Genomic DNA, 23,169 nt, shown 5'->3' on the forward strand with positions numbered 1-23,169 from the left:
AAACATTGAAAATACTGTCGTAGAAATTATGTATAAGCTATTTGGAATGGTTTTACCACCTGAATTCTGGCTCAATACCCAATTATTAATGGTTCCTGAATATTTTTTGTACCAATTTTGGTTCTCTGTTGCAGTATCAATTGCAGATTTAATGTTCAATTGTACTATCGTGTTATTAAAGTCGCGGACGCGTTGAAGCTGCAACAACTGTCAAAGTAATTTATCTATAAGTGTCATTAAAATAAATGCGACTAAATATAAAACAAAAAAAGGAAGAAACATATTGAAAAGTGTGAGAAACTTAATTAATAGGATTTTGATATACCTGGTTAATTTGGTCCGCCGTAGAAAGATGAGGCGCTAGTTTAGAAACTAATTCTTCAACACCGTCCCAGTTACCATAGCTGAAAGTAAACGAAACATCGTTTTCCTTTAGTGCTGGCCAAATGTGAATTGTTTTCTTCTCTATTATTTTTATACTTACAAATTGTATAATTTTTTATAATTTTCTAATATGTACTTCAACATCACGTCTACTCCGAGTTTTCCACTTTTGTAGATAGAAGCAAATACGGTATTAACATCCATCTTACGGATGGGAGGAGTGGAGGAATTACGAACCAACGCATATTCAATATACCTGCGAGAAAACAAAGAAATCATCGTAATTGAAAGATTTCATAATAATCTTGTTCGTTTAGATAAAATGTTTCAAAAAATCTGTTTAATTTGTCTACAGTGTACGAACGAGAAACTGATAAAATCGCAAGAATTATTGGGGAAAAATGGGCACAAGAACTTGGCTAGGATAGCGTTATGGTTATCAGTCGAAAGTTCAATTATCTAAACCGGTTTTTCTAACTAGAGCCCTATTTCTGTCCACTCAATAGCGATAGATTTTTCATAAACTTTCTGTCCACTCAATAGGCGATAGACTTGTCATAAACTCATAAAAAGGCCGTTCAACGAGTTGAGTCAGTAGAGATAAACAAAAGATTCGCATGTTGAGCATGTGATAGATCAAGGGACTCCAGCTATTTCCTGGCGAACGATACTTCAGAAGCGGATTTATACGAGCTTGCTTTGACTTCTCAGGTTTAGTGTCACAGTATCTGATGGTTGTGAATACGCTTCTGTCCTAATCACGTACGTTTGTTTATCTCTGTAGCGACCCTCCTACGCTCTGCCACTAGAGGGACGAACTAACCACAAGTTCTCGTTAGTCCTCATAAAAGTTCCTATTTGTACTGTCCGAAAAACCTAAAGTGAAGCCTCTGACGTCACGCAGGGCCTAAAAGTGGGAGATGTAGGGGAACTTGCGACGGCTCGCTGTCAGTAAGCCAGTAGGGATAGAATAAGGCTATCGCAGTTACTCTTAGGTCTTCCCTTATAGTCAGCGAATAGGGATAGAATAAGGCTATCGCACTTACTCTTCTATGAACAATAGATGACGATCGGGTCTCGTCCCGGAGGAAATTCCCTCCTGATGGGGGGAACAAATACCGAGAATTAAAAATTTCGACGTTAAAAATAATTTCTACAACTAAAAGTGTCTAAATAAATATTACCCTTCTTTATTCTCAAGTGAAAGTCAAAAAGTGTGTTCTAGCCTGTTGTTCGAAATTCTAGCCAGCAGATCAACCACGCTATTCTGTCCTGACTTAACCTGATAGTCAGCTACACCGCGACCTAAACCTGCTCACTATTTTTTTATCCTTAGATTAGATTTTCTGGACAGAACTTTGAGACACCTTGAGAGCATTGAAATTACAAGCCAATCATGTTGTATCGCGCTCTTCTTCGGAGCACATCAGCTCAATCAGAATAAAATATGTAAATCGGTGAGTACGTTAGTCGGCGCTCTATTTGTGAAAATTGTATACTCGTCAACTGGAGTTCCATTCGACAAGAATCACGGGAAGTGCATGGTTCGTGTTTGAAATTATCGCATAATAATCGAGAGATTTTAATCTCGTAAAATATTTTAAACTTACATATTCAATGTACTGGCGTTGGTCGCGCAGCCAAGCGCATCCAGCATGATTCGTTTCTCTGAAGATAAGTTTTCTTCCAAATATTTCTGCTGTAAGAACTTCCACTCAATGATCGATCCGTGCTTTATGGCTGTGCAGTATACAGCTGGCCTTGCATTTGGTGAAATACTAAAAATCCAATTGCAAATGTAATATATTCTTCTGCTCCCTAGATATGTTATAATAAATGCTACTTTTTAACTGGTTTGTTTGAAAACGGTATTGGTAAGTGAAGAAGGTAGAATTGCGGTACAATTCTGCAGAAGGGAATTCTTCTGTTATACAGGGTGGGTCGCGTGAAATAGGCCATCGAATTATTTTCTGTAGCTACGGTGGTATCAGAAAATTTTTATGCGTAATTTAAATAGTTTCAAAGGGTGGACAAGATGGAAGAAGAATATTTTTGATGAAAGAAATGGCAAAAGATGAAAGGAAGTTTCACATTTTTAGACATAATTGTAGGCATAGTTTGTAGATAAAGTCTACGACATATAATGTCACTGAAACTCCCTAATGTGATATTTAAATACAAAATGGCAAAGGAAATCTTACCTGTTTACCTTGCGTTCGTGCCAATTGTGGAATAGTTCGATAGATGTGTCTATGCATGACTTAGCTTTCAATCTGCACATCCAAGTCAAGATCAGTTCTCTGTTTAATTGATTGAAGTGACTATCCATTTCCGTGTCTACGAAATCGAGTTCGTTGTATAAGTCTTGGGTTAACAGCACAATATACTTCATTACCGCAGTTACGCTATTCTGGCCTTCGTAACGCTGTAGAATAAAGTTCATTCCATTGAAAAATGCCTTCCACGGCAAGTAGTTCTTCTCTTTCCTTAGATACGATGTACCGGTCAATGCAATGTTGTAACTGACATGGCCGGCACGAGCCAGGTTTAGAAGATCGTCGATTATTTGAGCGCGATTCGTCACGTGTATCGTATTATGATTGTTTTTCAATTCGTTTATAAGGCGCGACCACGATTTATCGTCGTAATTTACACGATAATAACCGCTTTGTTGAACGTTCACCAGGAACCACAAGTTCGGTTGCTTCAAGGGAATTGTTAGAGGTTTCCCGCCTAACCATTTTTCCGCCGTAGTAGTTAGGAAGTTTATTTCATCAGCAGATGTTAACGTAATTGGTATCCAGAAGTCATCGATGTTCTCATATGTGGTGAAATTTTTCTGGAAAAGTAAAGTTTGTTTTTGTTTTCCATATAGTTGTATAGCAATATTTTACGATCGTTCGTTTGGAGTATTTCATATTCCATACGGAAAACGAAGCTGAACGAAAGTGTTACATTAAGTTTTTGGCGTCTAATCCGGAGACGTCTAAAAATGGGTAAAAATTTGCGAATTTTTTTTAATAGGTAACTACTAAATGAAAAGTTTCAATTGACTCAGAGGATATATACGTAATTTTCAGATTTTTTTCTCCAACTTTTAGAATGTAAATATGTTACAAAATGGAGGAGTTATTGCGAAAACTCTTCTGCTAAAACATCGATTGCTTACTGCCCTTGCTGTCGAGGATTGGAACATCTGAAATAAAAAATTCTTACTGATTTATAAATAAAAATGTAGCGCTTTACCTATAATGTAGCGTAAGATTTTTTCGATATGTCAATTATTTAATTATTTAGAAATGTTTAAATTTGCTTTTTCTGACGAAAGAGATTTTCCCTCTTCAAATTGCCACCATTTCTATAATAATTACAATTTTTGAAAAAATTTTACGCGACATTGTAGATAATACATTTTTATTTACAAATTACCAAAAATTTTTTATTTTAAACGTTGTAATCCTTGCCGGCGATGGAGCCGAACATGTTTCACGATAACTCTACCATTTTGTAAGATTTGCACTTTTTAAGACTTACAGAAAGAAGTTGAAAGTTACATTTGTATCCTCCGGAAAAATTGAAACTTTTCATTTAGTAGTTATCGATGAAAGAAATTCTCAAACTTTACCTATTTTTAGATGCTTCAAGGGTGGTGTACCCTCTTAACGCTTTAATTTACGACCTGGCTATATTTCTTCCACCAACTATACATACTTCTCACAAGAAATGCTCATTAATAAGTGATTCTTGGTGCATATATAATCAATCAGGGGTAAAATTTTCTGTGGAATTTATTTTAAGCACTGATTTTAGAGGACTTAAATTTAATTTCCCCAATTATTTTCACTAATTACCAACTAAGAATTAAAAAGCTAAAAATTTTAAGAAATATTTTCACTGAAAAGTATGAAGTTATATATTTTTTTAATATTATTCTATTAAAATGACGTATTCTACAAAGAACATTTTGATTTTAAAAATGATCTCGAAGTATTGCTTTATTCCTTAGATCCAAATTAGCTGCTAACTTTTGGAAAATACCTGAGTCAATATTATATTGTTGCGATTCAACGTCGCATCAACAACCGGATATCCTGGTTTATTGGTCCAACCATCCATTAATGTTTCCATAGACATACCGAAATCGATATTAGAGCCGATTTCTTTTTCGATCGTATCATCAAAAGCTTGCCAAAGGTCTTTTGGAGTCGTATTGTTGAAACGATGTTGTTCTAAATACAGTTTCGTTGCTTTCATGAAAATGTGTGGTCTCAAAGTCTTTTCTATCATTCGTATTACACTAGCCGCTGTAAGAGTATTGATGTTTAATAATAAGATGTTAATTTTTATAAATACAAAAGTTACAGCGAAATAGAATTAAATTGTATTTGAACAATGAATAAATAGCAGTGGGCGATACCACGAACCAATGAATGTTTTGTATCATTTATCTATTGTTCAGAGCAATAATCATTTAATGCGTTTAATTAACGTTAATTGCATTTGCTTTATTTGCATAATTTTCAAACATTCATTTCATTGTGAATTATAGAATCAAAATTAATATTATTTTAGCTAAACATTCTTTTGAATTATTTGCATTATGTACGGATTCTACACCTTTTGTTGTAAATTATAAAAACTTTGTAATTACTTACATTTTCCATAAGTAACGGTGTCGAAAATTTTCGGGATATCAGAAGGTTTACTAACAGGATTATTCATAGGGTGTGCACCATCATTCTGCATAGCTGCTTGCAGTTCATCAACAACGAATAGCTCGTCGTAACCGAAATATGGACGGTACTATGATGAATTTATTTAAAGGTTATTACATTTTCTCTATAATTTTCATAAGTGAAAAATTCGAGCAGATGAATAAGAGATTTCTCTCTTATTCATTGTTACATTGAACATTAGCAGTAATTGTATCCAAATATACACTAATGAATAAACTAATACGACAGAGATAAATAAAGACAAACAAGAAGGGTAACAATAGCAATAACAAGGGTTACCTGTACAGTAATGCTCGGTTAAATTGAACTAAACCATCCTCACTTTTCCCCCACCACTCAGTGCTCACAACTTGAACAGTAAGCTGAATCATTCTCACTCTTCCCCCACCACTCAGTGCGCCTCGAGTTCGCAATCAGTAAATGTTAAAAATTTCTGTTCCTACAGTTTTCAACCTATCTTTATGAAAACAGTACCAATGGATTGGTGAAGTTCTCCCGATGGAAATGAATGTAAACACGACATAAATCAGACTGGTCAGTCGTTAATTAAGTTTTAAAAGCGTCCTTAAAAATTTGTTATACTTAAATTGACGACTGGTAAAAGTAGTCCGATTTATGTTGAGTTTGTACTCATTTTCATCGGGAGAATCTCATCAATTCGTTGGTACTGATTTCATGAACATAGGATGAAAATTAGAGAAATTGAAATTTTTGATATTGGAAGGCAGGTGATATACTTTTCGAGTCTCAGGTGTCGATTGTCGCTACTTTCGACGCACTACGCCTATCTCGTTTATTCTCGTTTCATCCATTCTCTTTCCTTATCGAACTGTTCAGGAGTCAATTCTTGAAATGAAAACGCTATCCTGCTCGCAAGAGTTGCAACGAGTAGCCCGATTTTGTTCGTTTCAACCGAGCATGTGTGTATTATTATAAATCGTGAAGAGTGAGTTGCCATTGCGGAACTTTCTCTATCTGACGAGCCAATTTTTTTACTAAATGACGTACAAACACTCACCAAATAGGAAATGCGCCATTGCATGTACTCGGCGAAGCCTTCATTAAGCCATATATGCTCCCACCAGTCGCAGGTAACTAAATTTCCATACACCATGTGTGAAAGCTCGTGCGCAATTATAGTGATTATATAATCTGTGTATTTGGCCGTTGTAACACTCTTGTTGTAAAATAGTCCGTACTCTCTGTAAAAATAATTATACATTCCACGTGCTGGTAATAAAATTGCAATAAAATTACAATCGTTAAAAGAAAAAAAAGTAAAGAAACAGTTGAAAATTGTTTTTATTATTGTGATAAATGAACATATCAATTTGAACTTAACAAAAATGAATATTATACAAACAACGATACGGACGATACTGTAATTGAATAAATTTCTTTATGACGATTTTAAACGAGTTATAAGAGTGAAAAGTAAATGTAAGAATAAATGTTTTTAGAACTGTAGGACATTGATTTACCTGAACGTAACAAGACCCCAATTTTCCATAGCACCCATTGCGAAGTCTGGAATTCCTACTAGATCTAATTTCGGCAAGAGGTACTCATGGCCCGTGTCCAATGACAAAATATCGAGCATTCGCTTGGCCGCGATTGCCGCGAGTTCACCGCTGCGAGTAATTTCAGGTCTGCTCCATACCTGTACGTGGTTGAACGCATTTGGTTGGGAATCGAAATCACTCACAACGAATGCGACCAAGTAGGTCGACATTTGAACTGTTTCCTGGAATGTTTCCCATACACGATTTGGAGCACTGGAAATACGACAGAAATAATTATAATTGTAATAATTGGTACAAAATAAAGGATAATTAATATTAACACAGAGGATCATGATTAATAATATAATTCTTGAATTAGAGTCGATTAAAATGGAAAAGGAATATATTTGGATTCCTTTTATTAAAAGAAACAAACATGCATGTGTTAAAAAATTATTTACATGATTCTAAGATTTTTTTCTTTCTTGGGTCCATAAAAAAAACTGGGACACCCTGTATATGTATGGTAAACAGGTGTGAATAAGAGTAAGTGGTAACAGTGTATATTTGAACACTTTATCATTTCAAAATTATACCTGTCTGCATTTTAGAAAAATATTTTACTATTCTTCGTTTTTGCAATACGTTTGTTTTTATACTTCGTTTAATATACTTACGCCGATGGAGATAGCAACGCACGAGGCATATTGCTGAGCACAATGTAATCCTTAGGTCTTTCTATGTTGATTACGAACTTTGATTTGAAGGATGGCTCGTCGAAGCATGGGAATGCTTGTCTGGCATAATTCGGTTCAAACTGAGTCGTAGCTAACCAACTGAAGAGCAATAAAGAATATTATTTTCCATATGTCCAAAAAAAATTTGAAACTTTGCAGAAGTGTAGTTCAATTGACGCTAATAAGTAAACCATTTTTTGACTCGACAACGAAACGGTCCTAGGGGTGAAAACACACACCCTCGAAGAAGTTATGAGTTCTCATGTTATCCTGAATATTTACGAAACCGAACAGGATATAGACAAAATAGTTAAATTCAAAGTTATGTGGTTTTTGATATTCTACATTGCGGTGATAAAGAATTTTCGGAAAAAGAGTGGTGAGGGCAAATTAAAAGAAAAAATCTTGTACGGATTCGTAAATATTCACCTCTACGACCGTTTCATTGCCGAGACAAAAAATGGTTCAGTTAATACCTTCGATTAAACTACACTTCTGCAAAGTGTCAAATATTTTTTGAATTTTCAAATTGCATACCTTCGATTGAACTACACTTCTGCAAAGTGTCAAATATTTTTTGAATTTTCAAATTGCTAAACTTTCCTTGTGATTAGATTTTTTTTATTCTACTTACCGAACATTTCCTTCCGCATTGACATAATAACTTCGGTAAAAGCCTTCCAACCTGTCATTCAAGGTACCCGTGAATTCAATGTCAAGGAGGACCATGTCGCTTTTTATAAAGCTTTCCATGAATATTGATATCATCTGAGTGTCGCTGTTTGATATGACACTGCTTGTGTTTAATTGTTTCCCCTGAATCCATTCTAAATCGTTTTGATATACCAACACTTTCTTGATTTTCAGTTCATGGGCGTGAAGAACTATGCGCGACGTATAGTCCATAGAACGTTTCATCAGTATCTGAACATTCCCGTCGAACGTGAAGTTCTTCTCCTCGAAATATGGAGACAGAGTAATGTTGTATTTCAGCGGAGAGAACAGTTTTGGTAGACGATAATCCAATAATGGATAGTGTCTCTCCAGCCATTCGTGTATTTCCGGAATGTGTTTCTCACCCCATTGTAAATCATAATTCACCTTATATATTGTTTTATTTAATCGTTCATTCATTTCAAGCCAATGTACCAGTTCGATATACTGTGGAAACATCATATATTGAATTAATATTTTCTTTGACATGGTTTGGTGGAAAATGGTGAAATTAGGTTTAGTAGTACAATATGAGTGTAAGTATTGTGTAGGAACCGACGGAAAAATTTTGAGGGACCCAACAAAACGGGGAATCGAACCCGGGACCTTTCGGCTTGGCAAGCCGAGGCTTTGCGCACTGCGCCAACTACTCCCTCTCTATTCTCCCTTGTCGGTTTCCTATTTGGGTATGGAGGCCCCGATACTACAGTATTGTTTGATTTTTGATCCTTAAAATTTTTAATAAAAGATCATTTCCTGTGATTAATAATCGGTGTTTCTGCGATATAAAAGTATTACTAGTTAATAGGATATTTACGACGAATACTCTGCTATTCTCTTTCTTTCTTATAAATTACACAATAAACTTTAGTGGATGTCGCTAATATACATTTTATAAGTACAATATTTCCAAATATATTGATAAATACCATAATAGACTAGTTATTACAAATGAACGAGGTTTGTCAGTTTCAAGTAATACACTTTTTTGCATGTTTTCGATAGAATATTGAAAATTTTCGCAAGTATGGAAAAATGACCAATAAAGTACGATTAAGTGAAGTAAATTCGTGCATTAAGTGATTTTTAATAACTGGAACAGTGTGCGTTATGAAACAAGTCTGAATGTAAAATAGTGTCAAATTTCTGTAATAAACTTATCTGAAATTATTATCAATAAATGAGATTCTATTTGGTAATTTTTAAATTTTGACAATCATTCGTTTATGACAGTCACATAACAACGTTTTACACGTATGACATAATTTGTTTTAGACAAATAGTTTTGTCTAAAATAATAATAACTTCAGATAATATCACAAAGTAGTCATAATTACCTTTGCATGAATCTCCTTCTTAAATATATTCTTCTCGATCGTGTTTACGATATTGTTAACCTTGAGAATTTCTTTCTGACTATAAAATTCACACAGTAAAATTAGTACAATTACTTTGAAAATGTTATACTACGAATTCATGTCGCATGTTACAGCATTCTACTTACTAGTTACTAATTTGGTTGTAATTATGTCGAACAAAATCTATTACGCATTCAACTCCCTCCTGACTGGCGCCAATAATGGAAGTAAAAACGCTCGAGCTGTCTTCTAATCGTATATTAAAATCTCTCGTGATTGCATTCTTAAGTAGCCTTCAAAGTCCATAAAAACGACAATTATTAAGACAAACTTTCGAGATAATTTGCAATTAGCCTAATAATAAATTAACAGCAATACTTCACATACAAATTGTTCGAATACAAAGTGTAGAAAAAAAGAATTAAATATAGAAAATAAAAATTCGCTAAATTAAACATTTTTAACTTATTCGGTAATGAAACAATAAAACAGAGAAAGAATTAAATACGTAAATTAATGCAAGAGTCAGAGATTCGTATAATTAACATTTTACTGTTTTGGAATATGAACGAAGTAGTCTTACATGTTGAGGAGAGCTTTATCGGTCGTGCAAGCTAAAGATTGAAGAATTATTACTCTTTCTGCGGCAAATGTTGACTTCGTATAGTGGTCCCATAAACGTAACCAACTTTTAAGGTCGTTTTGTTCAGCAACTGTGCAGTATGCTACACTACGATAATTTGCTGGAATCCTATAAAATAACGTTAATAGAATAACTCTTTCAATGTTGCGTATAGTTGTGTTCAGAATAGTATTTTATATCTGTGAACGTTGATTGAAATGAAATTGAAGAGAAAACTGTTTGTACAGAAAGTTCAAATAATACAAGTAGCAATTTCTATAATAATTTATGATTCTACCCTGACGTATGTAAGGTACGTTCAGTGAAAATAGTCTCCGTATACCTAATTAGAATTTATTTTGCGTTGCATAATTTTAACAGAGAAACTAGTAAATAAATAATATTTACGTTATTTTATTAAGACAGGCAACATTTACCATTAATGCAAAGAAAAATAATTTTACAAAGAAAGAAGAATAATTAATGAAAATTAATTAAAATACTTTTTCTAATGTGAATTTTTTCCACTGCTGTGAAAAATTTTATATCTCTTTTCAAAAGACACTAAATGTGTGTATTATTTTCTGAAAAATCTGAAACTGAATTTAATAATAAATAGAATTATCATACTACACACTTTTACTGCTCCAAAGTGTTTCACCGATAAAATTGTTACTGGTAAAATTGTCACCTTGTTTCATGCAATATATTATTAGTTACTAGTGATTTAATTACGAGCAATACTAACATTGTTTCGTCAATATTCCAATACTCCAACGCTTTGTACTTGCAATTTGCTACATCGAATTTGCATGCCCACTTGCGGACATGTGATCTGAACAATAATGTGACGCGATTATCGCTTGGACTATCTTCAAATCCAAGCTTATTGTATATCGGTGTTAAAAGCGTACTAATATAATGCTGCAATATAATAGAAAAGTGATTTTTAGAACGTGATACTCTCATAAACGAGGGGTAACTTTATTTTATAAAGATAATTCGACAAATGATTTTGTAATATGCATACCTTGAATGTACCGAATGCGTCTTTTCCTTCGAACTGTTTATACAGATAAGTTAAACTGTTGAAAAACGCGCGCCATGGGAAATAATTAGTTTCTTTGCTCAGATACTCTGTCGCAGTCAAGGCAGTAACGTAATCAACGTATCCTGATCTGGCAAGATGTAGCAAATCATCGATTAGGGCAGCACGGTTAATCTCGTGTATTTTATTATACTGATCACTCTTCAACCAATCGATTATTCTTTTCCAGCTTTGAGAATCATAATTTGTGCGATAGAAGCCTGAAAACAAAAGCTTTCATCGTTAGGTTTGTTATTTGTAATTAAATTGCGGATTTTTATGCATATTAATATTTTTATGAATATAGTTAAAGAAAAATTGTTTATTCGCTAAATATTATATTGAGTACTATATTTTGGGTATATTTCTATATTTTTGCTTACTATGTGCATTCTGTGTATCTTTGTCCCTCCCATAAATACATAAAAATCCGCAGTCTATTTATAATAATGGAAATATTAAATAACGATTACATTACAATAAAAGAATTATAAATTATGATATTAATTATTATTATTGATATTAGATCTGCGCGGAAATTAGTAGCCAAATTGGTTTACGATCGCTTTGCTTCGCGGCTTGGGCATCACATGCGCTAGGTCCGACCGAAGGAATTGGGGGAGGAGTTTACTCCTCCCCAGGGCCGAGGTGCTGAAACCTCCGGCTCGGGTATATGGGACCGCGAGGGGGAAGGCGCTTCCTCAGGGAAGGGGCGGTGTCGGGCGTGGTCCCCTGGCCGAAAAGGATCACCATGGAGGTTTTAGTGAGTAAGAATCCCACACTACCCCGCCTCCCTCCTCCCGGGGGGTGTCTTTCTGAAGATTTCATCCACGAAAGAAAAAAAAAAGGTCCAACCGAAGAGAGGCCTTCCAACTATAAAACGTACAGTCGATGGAACAAATATAGCGAATTCGTAAACAAAAGCAACAGGTGGTCGGCACAGCTGTTTCAAGGTCCGTACAATAAAAGGGTAATGACAATTGACGACTAATGCTATTTTATCTACTATCAGATAAATTAAATAATTCATAATAGGACTGAAATTTGAAGAAAGTGTGGAAAAGCAATTTCGATTTTGTCGATCTTCTAGATCGAAACTTAACCTCCAGCTTTCGGAAGGTGTAAATCCATAAAATTCTCGATCTTAATAAACTCCAGTCTTAAAAAGTTACAATTACTAACTGTTGAAGTAATTATTAAAAAAGAGTAATTCTATTACATTTTTAAAGTTTTCACGTGTTTGCTTGTATTTTGTTAAAATTACCTACCGGATTGTTGTATGTTCAGCAAGTAGTGATCGCATGGAATTGGGACGCTATCCAGTGCATTTTTAAACCAGAATTTTGGTTCTGTGTTATTGAAATTTGATGTGTTGAGACATGTCCATGTGATCGGAATGTGCCAAGTGCTTGTACTTGGTGGATCTTCTTGATTCAGGAGGAATCTTTTTTGCCTGAGCTCTAAACGGTCTTGCCGAAGTGTCGCGTTGACGACAGGATAACCAGGCTGAGTAGTCCAGCTGTTCATAATATCGTGAATTGAGTTTTTAAGTTTCTCATCAGTGATTACTTCTTTAAAAGCGTCGAACAGGTCTTCAGGTACAGCTGCATCGTATTTCCTAAAATGATAATTACGAAACGTACGAATAAAATACATAGCGATATTGAAAATATCGCGGAATTTGATCGTTGTACAAAGACTCACCGTTTTGGTAGGTAACTTTGCAGGCCCTTGTAAAATACATCACGACCAAGTGATTTCTCTATCATTCTTAACACGCTAGCACCTTTAGCATAGGAAATCGTATCGAACATTCCACTAATTTGTGTTGGGCTGTAGACGTCGTGGGTCATAGCGTGGCTAGATGCTGCACTGTCTACTTCCAAGGCTGAGTGAAGCTGCTCCACGACAAATTGAGATTCCAAGGACGACGTTGAATTGTCTAACTTTTTCGAAACAAAGTACGAGAGAGAGTGGAAAATTAACGAATGGTATAAATTGAAAAAATGTTCAGATTAAAAACATATACATATATACACTCCCGTTCACAAGTATTAGGACACTTATTAAATATGAAACAAACGTGAACAGTCGTTGCAAAATTATTAGTAAGATCCTGAAAAAAAATGATTCCGTCTGGATTTTCGTAGTGCAACGAGTAGGCACATGTGATAAAAATTTCAATATTTATTTCCATTTAAGGCGCCATTATAGAAATAAGGTCCTAACAGCGTGTCATTGATTGCGCCACGTGAAACATCGATATGAAATTGAGTTTGTTGTAGTTCGTTAAACTTGTCTCGGCAACAGAAAAATTATAACTAACAATTTAAAAAGAATTCGTGGTATCGTCGTTACGCGAAGACCATTGCTGATGAAATATCTATTCAAGCAAGTATACAATACTTACTTCGTCACTTGCGAAGTACTGGAAATACCTAGCGAAGCCTTCGTTCAGCCAGATATATTTCCACCAACGTGGAGTGACAAGATTTCCAAACCATTGATGGGAGATCTCATGCGATATTACGTTAATTATACTTTGCTTCGACGCGGTGGTTGATAGTTCTTCGTCAAATAGTACATTTCTTTCTTTATAAGTCAACAGGCCCCAATTTTCCATCGCACCTGACACAAAGTCGGGTAATGCAACCATGTCAAGCTTTGGCAGCTGATACGGGATACCGAAATTTCGATTAAAAATATCAACCAGCGGTTTCATAACAGACAGGGCAATTTCTGCTTGATTGATGGCGTCTCGTCTTGCCCATACTCCGTACATCTCGTCCTTGCTTTTTACTGAAACGAAATCCGAAACTACCAGTGCTACCAGATACGTAGGCATTTTAGGAGTTTCTTTGAAAATGATTTTCTTCATGGAGTTTCTGAAAACAAAATTTGTTTACGTGAACAAATTTGTCAATTCTTTGTGGATACCATCCAGGTGGCACACAGGCGTCTTCTGAACGTCTTAAGGACGTCAAGTAAAAGCCTAAAGATGTCCAAAAGACGTCTGAGCGACGCACAGTGGAGTATTTGTATGAAAAAGTTGGTCATAATTGTTTTACTAGTTTTAGCGGAGCCAAGTACACTTAGAAGTGATGAGTTTGGATGAAAACTCACAGAAATAAGCCGATTTATACCTGTATGTACTTGTTGACGTACATTTTGTCTTAGTAAAATAAAATTTATTAAATTTGTTTTATTTTTAAAAAATTAAGCACCAAGCATGTACTTTAACGCTAAAATTGGAAGAATATCAAAAAGTGGAGTTAATCGTTTTAACTTCTGAATGGCTCATATGCGTGAAGCATTTATTCAAAGAAATATTCAAAGTTAAAAGTAAATGTAAAGTAAAACATTCTTATGTGACATTAAAAAGCAAGAATTACTTACTGCTGCAAGAACATTTGATCGATTGGCATGTTACTGATGGCGGTATAATTTTGAGGTATCGTGGCGCTCATTGTAAACTTTGCTTTCAATGCTGGTTCATCGAAACATGGGAACATCTTTCTTGCTCCAACAGGTTCCATCTGTGTAGAGGCTAACCATCTGTAAAATAAACAAAACACATTTCATATTATTATAGGAGCTTATATGTTTAATAAATATGTTTTTAATAGTGTTTCTCAATTTGCAATTTCCTTCAAATTCTTTTCATTTACGTTATATCGGTATTTATAGCACGTGTCGTTAATTCGTGTGCATGTAACAATAATCGTATAATTTCACGTTCAATACCATTTAAATATTAATAAATATTATTTTATTATTATTATTAAATATTATCATATTCACACACATTATTTGAAATACTTTTTCATGCTTCCACAAATACGAAACGTTTCAAGACCGTCCATATTAAGCAGAATGTGATTATTGACAAGTAAAGGGAGTACCTTATTTGGCCAGAACTATCCTTGTACCAACTTCTGTAAAATCCACGCATCTCTTCGTTCAGGTGTCCCTCGTATTTTATCATAATACTTATATTTTCTCCAACTTGTAATTTTCGATCAAGCGTGATAATTAGAGTGTCATACTGTTTGTTAACATAATGTAGTGTTACGTTGACCTGCTTGCCTTGCGCGAGCACGGAAACGCTTTCGTGTGTTAAATCCACCGAATGTAAAACGATATCTGTCGTTTGTTGCGAAACACTCGCTGTAATGTTCACCATTCCGGTGAATGTAAAGTTTCTCAGTTCGCTTATCTTGGACGTCACCCAAATGGAATAGGAATTAGGAGTTATGCTTGTTGGCAAGCGATAATTCACATCATTAGAAGCCTTGCTGTTAAAAGCCTTTAACCACCGTACAATTGGTCTCGAATATTTGTTGTACCACTGCAATTCGTACTTCGCTATCTCCAACGAGTTCTTCAACGATTTCGAAACACCTTCAAATTCCACCTTACGCTGCTCAATCAACCTGTCGAATGTATCTACTAGTTCCTGCGTGGAGAAACGTTGCGAAGCTGAGGATAGAATACTGGCAATTGTTTCGGTTCCGTTGTAACTGAAACAGGTGATATTTGAAAATGTCAGCAACGAGAAGGAAATATTCATTTTTGCTTGATAATGGATACTGTGCAGAGCTCAGGAGTTTGACCTTGGAAGGAATGCAAGTCTGATTGGGTCATATCCTCATAAGCAGTGGCGCGTTATCCTATGGGTAAAAGGGGCAATTGCCCGGGGCCTCCAGCAATTTTTTATAACCTCATTCACTGTACATGGGGCCCCCAAATTCAAATTTGCCTGGGGCCTCATGAAGCTATAACGCGGCACTGCTCATAAGCCCGCCTTCTCTAACACAATTATAAAAATAGGGCACACTTATTGTCATTATTGGCGGACGCGATAACATCGACGAATCGGAACATTTATAATTGCGTGACGAGTCATTTAGATGGTGCGAGCGAAGTAGCCCTTCTTTGCCCCGGTGCCGCCCCGAGGGCAAACTCCTGAGCATCGCACAATGCAGTGCCCTTCGTAAGTATTAGGACACACATTATGTTCGTATATGATTTATCTTACATTTTCTCGCCAAATTAAATATATATGTTCTCGTTATACTTGAAGATTCTAGATTGAGTAATTTTTTTTTAGAACCTTAATAATTTTGTAGTGACTTTTGTGAGTCAAATAATTTTCTATTAAACTTGTAATGACAATGAGGCTTGCTTCACATTCAGTAAGTAGATTTCAGTACCCTTCAAGATAAGGTAACTTTTTTAAAATTGGGCCAAACGACTTGAGTATTTTTGAGAAGTTAGAAGGATTAGTTTACTAGATGACGTGTATAAAAATTTTCGAAACAATTGCAATTTGTGGAAATCGCGAAGAAAATTGTAGAGGTCACTGTTTACAACTTTTTTATCTGGGCTTGTAATGAAAATTTGAAACATACGTTTTGTAGATCTATGTGAATTATACACATGCTGAAAATTTCATCGAAAATCGGTTAACGTTGCTACGAGCTACAAACGGTTAAATATTGTGAAAATCGCACTATTTCACGACTTTCTGAAACTGTAATAAATCTTTCGATGCCTGTCGCTTGTTTCTCCATCCACCGATTTCGATAAAATTTTAAGCATGTGTATAATTCACACAGATCTACGAAACGTATTTTTTAAATTTTCATTACGAGCTCGGATAAAAAAGTTGTAAAAAGCGACCCTCGCTATTTTCTTCGCGATTCCGACTAATTGCGGTTTCTTTAAAATTTATTTTTACACGTCATGTAGTAAACTAATCCTTCTAACGTATTCAAAAAGCTCAAGCTGTTTGATCTAATTAAAAAAAAAGATATTCTGCTTTGAAGGGTGTCCACAGAATTCTGTCCTTGACTGTATCAGTAGAATTCGATAGATTTCAGTATGTTTCATGCCGAGTAGTGTCCTGATACTTGTGAACGCGAATGTTGCGTAAAATGTTGTATTTCTTCTCTGATGCTAGAAACGTACAACTGTATCATTTCAGCATAGTGTTTCGCAACGAAATTCAGCACAATCTCTGCACCGCGTATACTGGAACCATAAACTGCAGAAAATACAGCAGAATTGTCTTGTTTCCGGATTCTGCTTTCTTGGAAATCTTTGATCGCGTACGAGAGGTATCTAAAAAAATAAGGTGAAATTATAAATTCTGATTGGTGTGTGTTTATAATACGAGTAAAAATGAAATTCTTACCTTTCCAAAAGTGTAATATTCCGAGAACAGCCGAGAGCTTGAAGTATGACCGATTGTTCAGTGGCAGAATTCGAATTGTAATACTGATTCCATAAGAATGACGAATCCTCTTCCTTTCCGTATTTTACGCCCATGCAATAGGCTACAGGTCTCTGGTTTGGTTTAATTCTGTAGCGTAATTTGTAAAATTAATTATTAATAAATTAGATTATATACATCGTATGATACATTTTGCAGAATATTAAAAAATATTAATTAGTGTCGTGAATAAATGGCAGTGTATAACTTTCAGGAAGCTTGTAAACATAAATGCTGAAGAGTTTTTTAATATAAAATGAGTAAATACTTCTTCCTTAGCTTTAAGTTCGTTATCATTTTCTACGTAAATTAGAAAAAAATCAAGAAATTATATGTGTAAATTGTATTAAAATTATAGCATATACAATAGTGTGTCATGTAAGTGGTGGTACTAAAATCTTTTAGTATCTTCTCATTTTAAAAATATCGAGTATACCTACATTACGTAAAGGATTTTGGAGTAAATTATTTAAACGGCAAGAAAATATCATTAGAAATTTTATATTTCCTCACGTTACGTTTAGATCCCTCCATTGCCAGAATTTTTCAAAGAAAATGTCCACACATTGTTTGTGACCATAATTGCATGCCCATTTGTTCAATTCGCCTCTCAATAGTATTGTCAATCTGTCGTCGCTTGGTCGATCTAGGTAACCAATTTCTTCATATATAGGTTGTATGAGTGTGAGAACAAATTCCTGGAACAATAATCCGTTAATTACCAGTGTGGTCAAGAATTACTTTGTATGTATAATATACAGGGTGAGTAAATAAGTAAAAGGTTACATCTAAATATCTTCGGTGTTTAGAGATATATGGAAAAATTAGTTTGAGCAAAGATGAACTACTATTCGGAAAAATGAATGAAATGATGAAAAGAAAAATTTTTCTAAGGTCCTTTCTTCGAGATTTCAAGGTAATCGGTATTTATTAGACAAAGATGAGGCTTCTGACGTCATCGCCCCACTAAATGAACAGAAAGTAGGCGGATACGTTATCCCCACTACTTTTTGCTCCAACACTAGCGCCACTTGAGGGGAAATTGCGGTGTACACACCTTGAAGAGGTCGTAAGTTTCATCGTCTGCAGATAATCGTTGATCGAGATATGTGAATCCAGAGAATGCCGCTTTGAAGGGTAAATAATTCTTTTCCTGAACGAGATATTTCAAACCGTCCAAAGTGGTCTTGTAATTCAGCAAATCAGCTCTTGCTAAATTCAATAAATCATCAACTAGGGCAGCTCTATTGAGAACGTGTATGCCTTCATGTTTCTGGGTGTTCAAAGCATCGAAAATGCGGTACCATGAAGCATTGTCGTAGTTCACCCGGTAGAAGCCTACAAAAAATCACTTTAGTTGACATAAAATAATATATTTATAGTTGAAGGTATTAAGTAAATGATTTTAGAGTTGTTATATTTCTATTATTATTAATTATTAAATCATCAATGTTTAATTATGTACCCAATCCACTGTATACAGCAAATAATAACTATGATGTCAGTGAAATTTAGACAAAATTATTGGTATAATTCGGGCAATTCTTTTGTAGGAGTATTTTTTTATACATATATAAATAACTGTCTTCCTGTATGATAAAGAAAGAATTCTAAACAAACAAACTTGGACGATATTCATTCTTTTGTTACGTGTGATTTGTATTAGTTGAAAGTTATATACATATATGTATATAAGTGATATTCAAAAAATAAGTACGTTACATTTTCTTTTTTTTTGCATGAAAGAATATGTATACAGGGTATCCAATATACCTATGAAATAGAAGAAATATGATCGATCCTATATCACTTTTCTTGATTTTTATACATATATCCTAAAATTCTTGGTAAAATTATTAGCTTAAACTTACTTCAATCTTAAGTTCTCTCACTTATTTCGGTGCACCAGTATAACTACAATTGGCATATTGTTTTACGTATACTGTTTGCAACAAAAGCAAAGTTAAAATTAAAATACTTTTTAAATTGATGCATATTTTGCAATGACGTAGGAATTGTATGCAAAAGTTAATATAAAGCCATATAACTCTGTTTTTTTTTTTTTACAGGATCAATAAGAAACAGAAAATGTATTTTACTCACCAGCGGATTGAACGTTAAATATCGCCCATCCTGGAGACTTTTCCAACGGAATGGTGGTTACATTCTTGTCCAACCAATGTTCAACATTTACTTTATCGAAGTTTGGATTTTTCTTCGTAGCCCAGGTGATCGGTATCCACCATGTTATATTCGTAGGTGTGGATTTCAAGTTTCTCAAGAGGAAACGTTCCTGTTGTAAATTGACCGAATCGTTCTGGATGGAAACAGTCACGACCGGAAATCCGGCTTGCTCTGTCCAGGTGGTCATAATTTCCTTGACGGATGCTCGAAGTTGCAATGAGTTGTTGCGACGATTAACTTCATTCTGGATTTCTAACCATAGATTATCCGGACGTCCCACTTTTTCCACGGTACTGTGACGAACATAAATCACGGTGATTGTAGTTAATAAAATTGTGAAATTATTTTTATACGGTCTACGTTTTCACTTGTACAAGATTTTTCAAATCGTATTATTTATTTTGTAACTTTCACCATTCGTACTTATTAACTTTTTGCAATCGAGTGGCGACTGAGAAGCGACATTAAATAATCGTCACTTGGTAAATAATTAGAGAATAGATCTACGGGCCTCCATAAATTTGTTCAAAATTGTGAAATAGAGAATACATTGAATATTTAAATAAAATAGTATACTTCATTTCTACGTTAGTTTGCAAAAATTTCAAAGATCCGATTTGCAACTTTTTCTACAGCAAATCACCTCCGAGTGCAAAGGGTTAAAATTGCTAAATACTTGTTTGCATACTACGCTGTGAAATTCTGTTAACAATTAAATGGATTTTTACTTCTTCAGATAATTTTGAATTCCAGTATCATATACGTCGGATCCAAAAACGAGATTCATCATTCGTAGAACACTCCCTCCTTTATTATAAGTGATAGTATCTCCTACTGAGCTGATTTCCGATGTAGTGATAACATCTCGAGTCATTGGTTTGGAGGTTTCGATGCCGTCAGCTGCATAAGCTGTTTGATGTTGCTCCACGACGAACTGTTCTTCCATGTTCCACGTAGGTTCGATCTGCAGCATAGATTATTAATAATTTGTTAAAAGTGATAGACCACACTGAGGCTTCAAAAAGTAAGAAAATTTGAGAATTTTTTTCATAGGTAACTGCTAAGTGAAAAGTTTCAATTTTGGAATAGGATATAAGTGTAATTTTCAGCTTTCTTCTCCAATTTTGAGAAAGTTAAAATGTTACAAAATGGAGGAGTTATTGCGAAATCTCTGCTGCTAGAACATCATTGGCTCGACAAGGATTGGAACGTCTGAAATAAAAAATTCTTTTTGATTTACAAACAAAAATGTATTACATACTATGTAGCTTACAATTTTTCTATATGTCGATTATTTAACGTTTCAGAAAAGTTTAAAGTTGAATTATTATTTTGTAAAAAGAGGTTATTCCTCTGCAAACTACCACCATTTCTATAATAATTATAATTTTTGAAAAATCCTAGGCCATATTGTAGGTAATACATTTTTATCTATAAATTAAAAAGAATTTTTTATTTCGGACGTTCAAATTCTTGTCAGCGATGGTGGCCAGCAATCGACGTTCCAGCAGAAGAGGTTTCGCAATAACTCCTCCATTTTGTAAGATTTTTACTTTTTTTAAATTGCAGGAAAAAGCTGAGTGCTACATTTAAATCCTCTGAAAAAATTGAAACTTTCCATTTAGTTGTTACCTATGAAAAAAATTCCCAAACTTTTCCTATTTTTAGACGCCTCAGGCTGGTGTACTCCCTTAACCCTCGGAGGATGCCGGGTCAAATATGACCCAATATTAAAATCTTTTTCCTACGTAACCGAAACTACATGTTTTTATTTTACTAGGCATTATATCGTTTAAAATAATACAAATATATTCTGATTAAAATAACAAATATTTATAATATAAAGAGAGGAGAGTCGTGACTCTGTTTGCCGGTTGAAAGAAGAGATTTCAATGCCGGGTCAGCGGTGACCGATAAAAGCTAACGATGAGAGTTAGTAGAAACAATTGATTCCCTGTTTTGATAAAGTAACTTCTTATTATTTTGAACTTTTTACCACACGCACGTGTAACTATAGTTTAATATAACCCTTTAATTTTACTCAAGATTACTTTTGTCTTTGATATTTATATTAACGTTTACTTGATCGAATCCATCAATGAAAGTTAGTCACTTAGATGTGCTGTTAGATACAGACTTATGTACTCCAAGTTAAATTAAACTTTATAGCTTTTCGCACCTCCTATTGGTAATTTTATATTAATTTTTTCTTCTTGTTAAAAAATACACATATGAAAATAAACGGCTAGTGTTGATAAAAAATTTGAGCGATTCTGATATGACGAAAGAAAACTCATGATTACCTGTGCAGTACCAAAGTATTGGAAGTATCTTGCAAACCCTTCGCTCAGCCATAAGTAGCTCCACCATTCAGGTGTAATCATGTTTCCAAACCACATGTGCGTCAATTCGTGTACGATTACCGAAGCGATGCTTTGCATCGCGACGTCAGATGTTGTACTTTCGTCGAATAACAGTCTGCTTTCTCTATAGGTGACGAGACCCCAGTTTTCCATTGCGCCGGCTGAGAAATCAGGTACAGCCACCATGTCCATCTTGGAGATTTGATACTCCTGTTTGAATCGCTTGGAAAGATGGTCGAGAGATTGTTTGCCAATGTTCAAAGCGTATTTAGCTTGACTGATAGCATTTGGCCTGGCCCAAACGCTGAAGTTTCCTACTTTCACGGACTGGAAGTCGGAGATCACAAAGGCTACCAAATAGGTCGACATAGGTATACTTTGCTGGAATTCGTCCCAATATTCGCCCGTTCTGGAACTGTAGAACAAATTACGCGCTGCAAGAAAGTCTATATGTGAATTTCGAAATATCGGTGTTTCCATTTCGTGGTAATTAACTCTCGGAAGGCGAATGGTTTTAGACGGACACGGGAGACGAATGCAGGGTCATTTTGACCCATAGCAAAATTTCTTTTGGAAGCGAGTTTCAAGAAGGAATTGTGTATACTTTCAACTATATTTTCTGTACCAAACGTAATCTGGCTGCCTGACTTTGTCGCTGTGAGTCAAAATGACCCTGCATTCGTCGTACGAGAGTTAAAGGGTTAGACCACCTCTAAGGTTTACAAACATCGAATTTTTTGCTTTTGTTTAAAATATAATGTGAAACAGAAGCCTAAAGGAGTTTACTTGTTTATTATTCAGCGTAGGAAGTGAATTTATTTCATTTTCAAATACAAAAGTTATCATTAATTTCATGAACGCTATAAGACATAATTTATTATTCAATTATAAAATTGTAACGAAATATTTCATTCATTCTGCGCATTTCTTACAAAAATGATAGTATTCAAAATTGAAGCGAGAAACGAAATTTAAATTGATTTTCGAATTCTGCTGACTGCTGGTTAATGTTTGTATCTTTTAATCGTGAAATATTATGTTCATCTTATGAAATCTTGTATTAATTGCTTCAAATAACAATATTGTTAATTCTAAAGCATAAAAAGGCAACTTATAAAATTTATTTAACGGTTATTCCAACCATGTTTAATCATTATAAATTATGTCTATTATTGATATCCATCAAATACTACACTCGTGTTTAATTA

At 34.6% G+C, this 23,169-nt stretch overlaps 1 protein-coding gene across 1 annotated transcript in view; it reads right to left on the reverse strand.

Annotated features, from left to right (window-relative positions):
* Positions 1 to 23,169, reverse strand: part of LOC108574433 — a 28,766-nt gene that overhangs the window by 121 nt on the left and 5,476 nt on the right. The window contains exons 5-32 of the mRNA XM_017937024.1: positions 21,902 to 22,376; positions 20,327 to 20,562; positions 19,518 to 19,891; positions 18,472 to 18,752; positions 17,928 to 18,112; positions 17,337 to 17,504; positions 17,111 to 17,263; positions 15,043 to 15,660; positions 14,537 to 14,695; positions 13,551 to 14,025; positions 12,845 to 13,086; positions 12,409 to 12,758; positions 11,084 to 11,361; positions 10,802 to 10,977; positions 10,015 to 10,182; positions 9,578 to 9,724; positions 9,411 to 9,489; positions 7,994 to 8,520; positions 7,300 to 7,458; positions 6,602 to 6,895; positions 6,139 to 6,322; positions 5,040 to 5,187; positions 4,423 to 4,688; positions 2,586 to 3,223; positions 1,995 to 2,162; positions 485 to 640; positions 326 to 404; positions 16 to 207 (exon numbers count right to left, since the gene is read on the reverse strand). Coding sequence (XP_017792513.1) covers positions 16 to 207; positions 326 to 404; positions 485 to 640; positions 1,995 to 2,162; positions 2,586 to 3,223; positions 4,423 to 4,688; positions 5,040 to 5,187; positions 6,139 to 6,322; positions 6,602 to 6,895; positions 7,300 to 7,458; positions 7,994 to 8,520; positions 9,411 to 9,489; positions 9,578 to 9,724; positions 10,015 to 10,182; positions 10,802 to 10,977; positions 11,084 to 11,361; positions 12,409 to 12,758; positions 12,845 to 13,086; positions 13,551 to 14,025; positions 14,537 to 14,695; positions 15,043 to 15,660; positions 17,111 to 17,263; positions 17,337 to 17,504; positions 17,928 to 18,112; positions 18,472 to 18,752; positions 19,518 to 19,891; positions 20,327 to 20,562; positions 21,902 to 22,376 — 7,375 coding nt within the window. The remainder of the gene's footprint in view (positions 1 to 15; positions 208 to 325; positions 405 to 484; positions 641 to 1,994; positions 2,163 to 2,585; positions 3,224 to 4,422; positions 4,689 to 5,039; positions 5,188 to 6,138; positions 6,323 to 6,601; positions 6,896 to 7,299; positions 7,459 to 7,993; positions 8,521 to 9,410; positions 9,490 to 9,577; positions 9,725 to 10,014; positions 10,183 to 10,801; positions 10,978 to 11,083; positions 11,362 to 12,408; positions 12,759 to 12,844; positions 13,087 to 13,550; positions 14,026 to 14,536; positions 14,696 to 15,042; positions 15,661 to 17,110; positions 17,264 to 17,336; positions 17,505 to 17,927; positions 18,113 to 18,471; positions 18,753 to 19,517; positions 19,892 to 20,326; positions 20,563 to 21,901; positions 22,377 to 23,169) is intronic.

Source organism: Habropoda laboriosa, unplaced genomic scaffold (assembly GCF_001263275.1).
Source record: "Habropoda laboriosa isolate 0110345459 unplaced genomic scaffold, ASM126327v1 scaffold172, whole genome shotgun sequence".
Lineage (NCBI taxonomy): Eukaryota > Metazoa > Arthropoda > Insecta > Hymenoptera > Apidae > Habropoda > Habropoda laboriosa.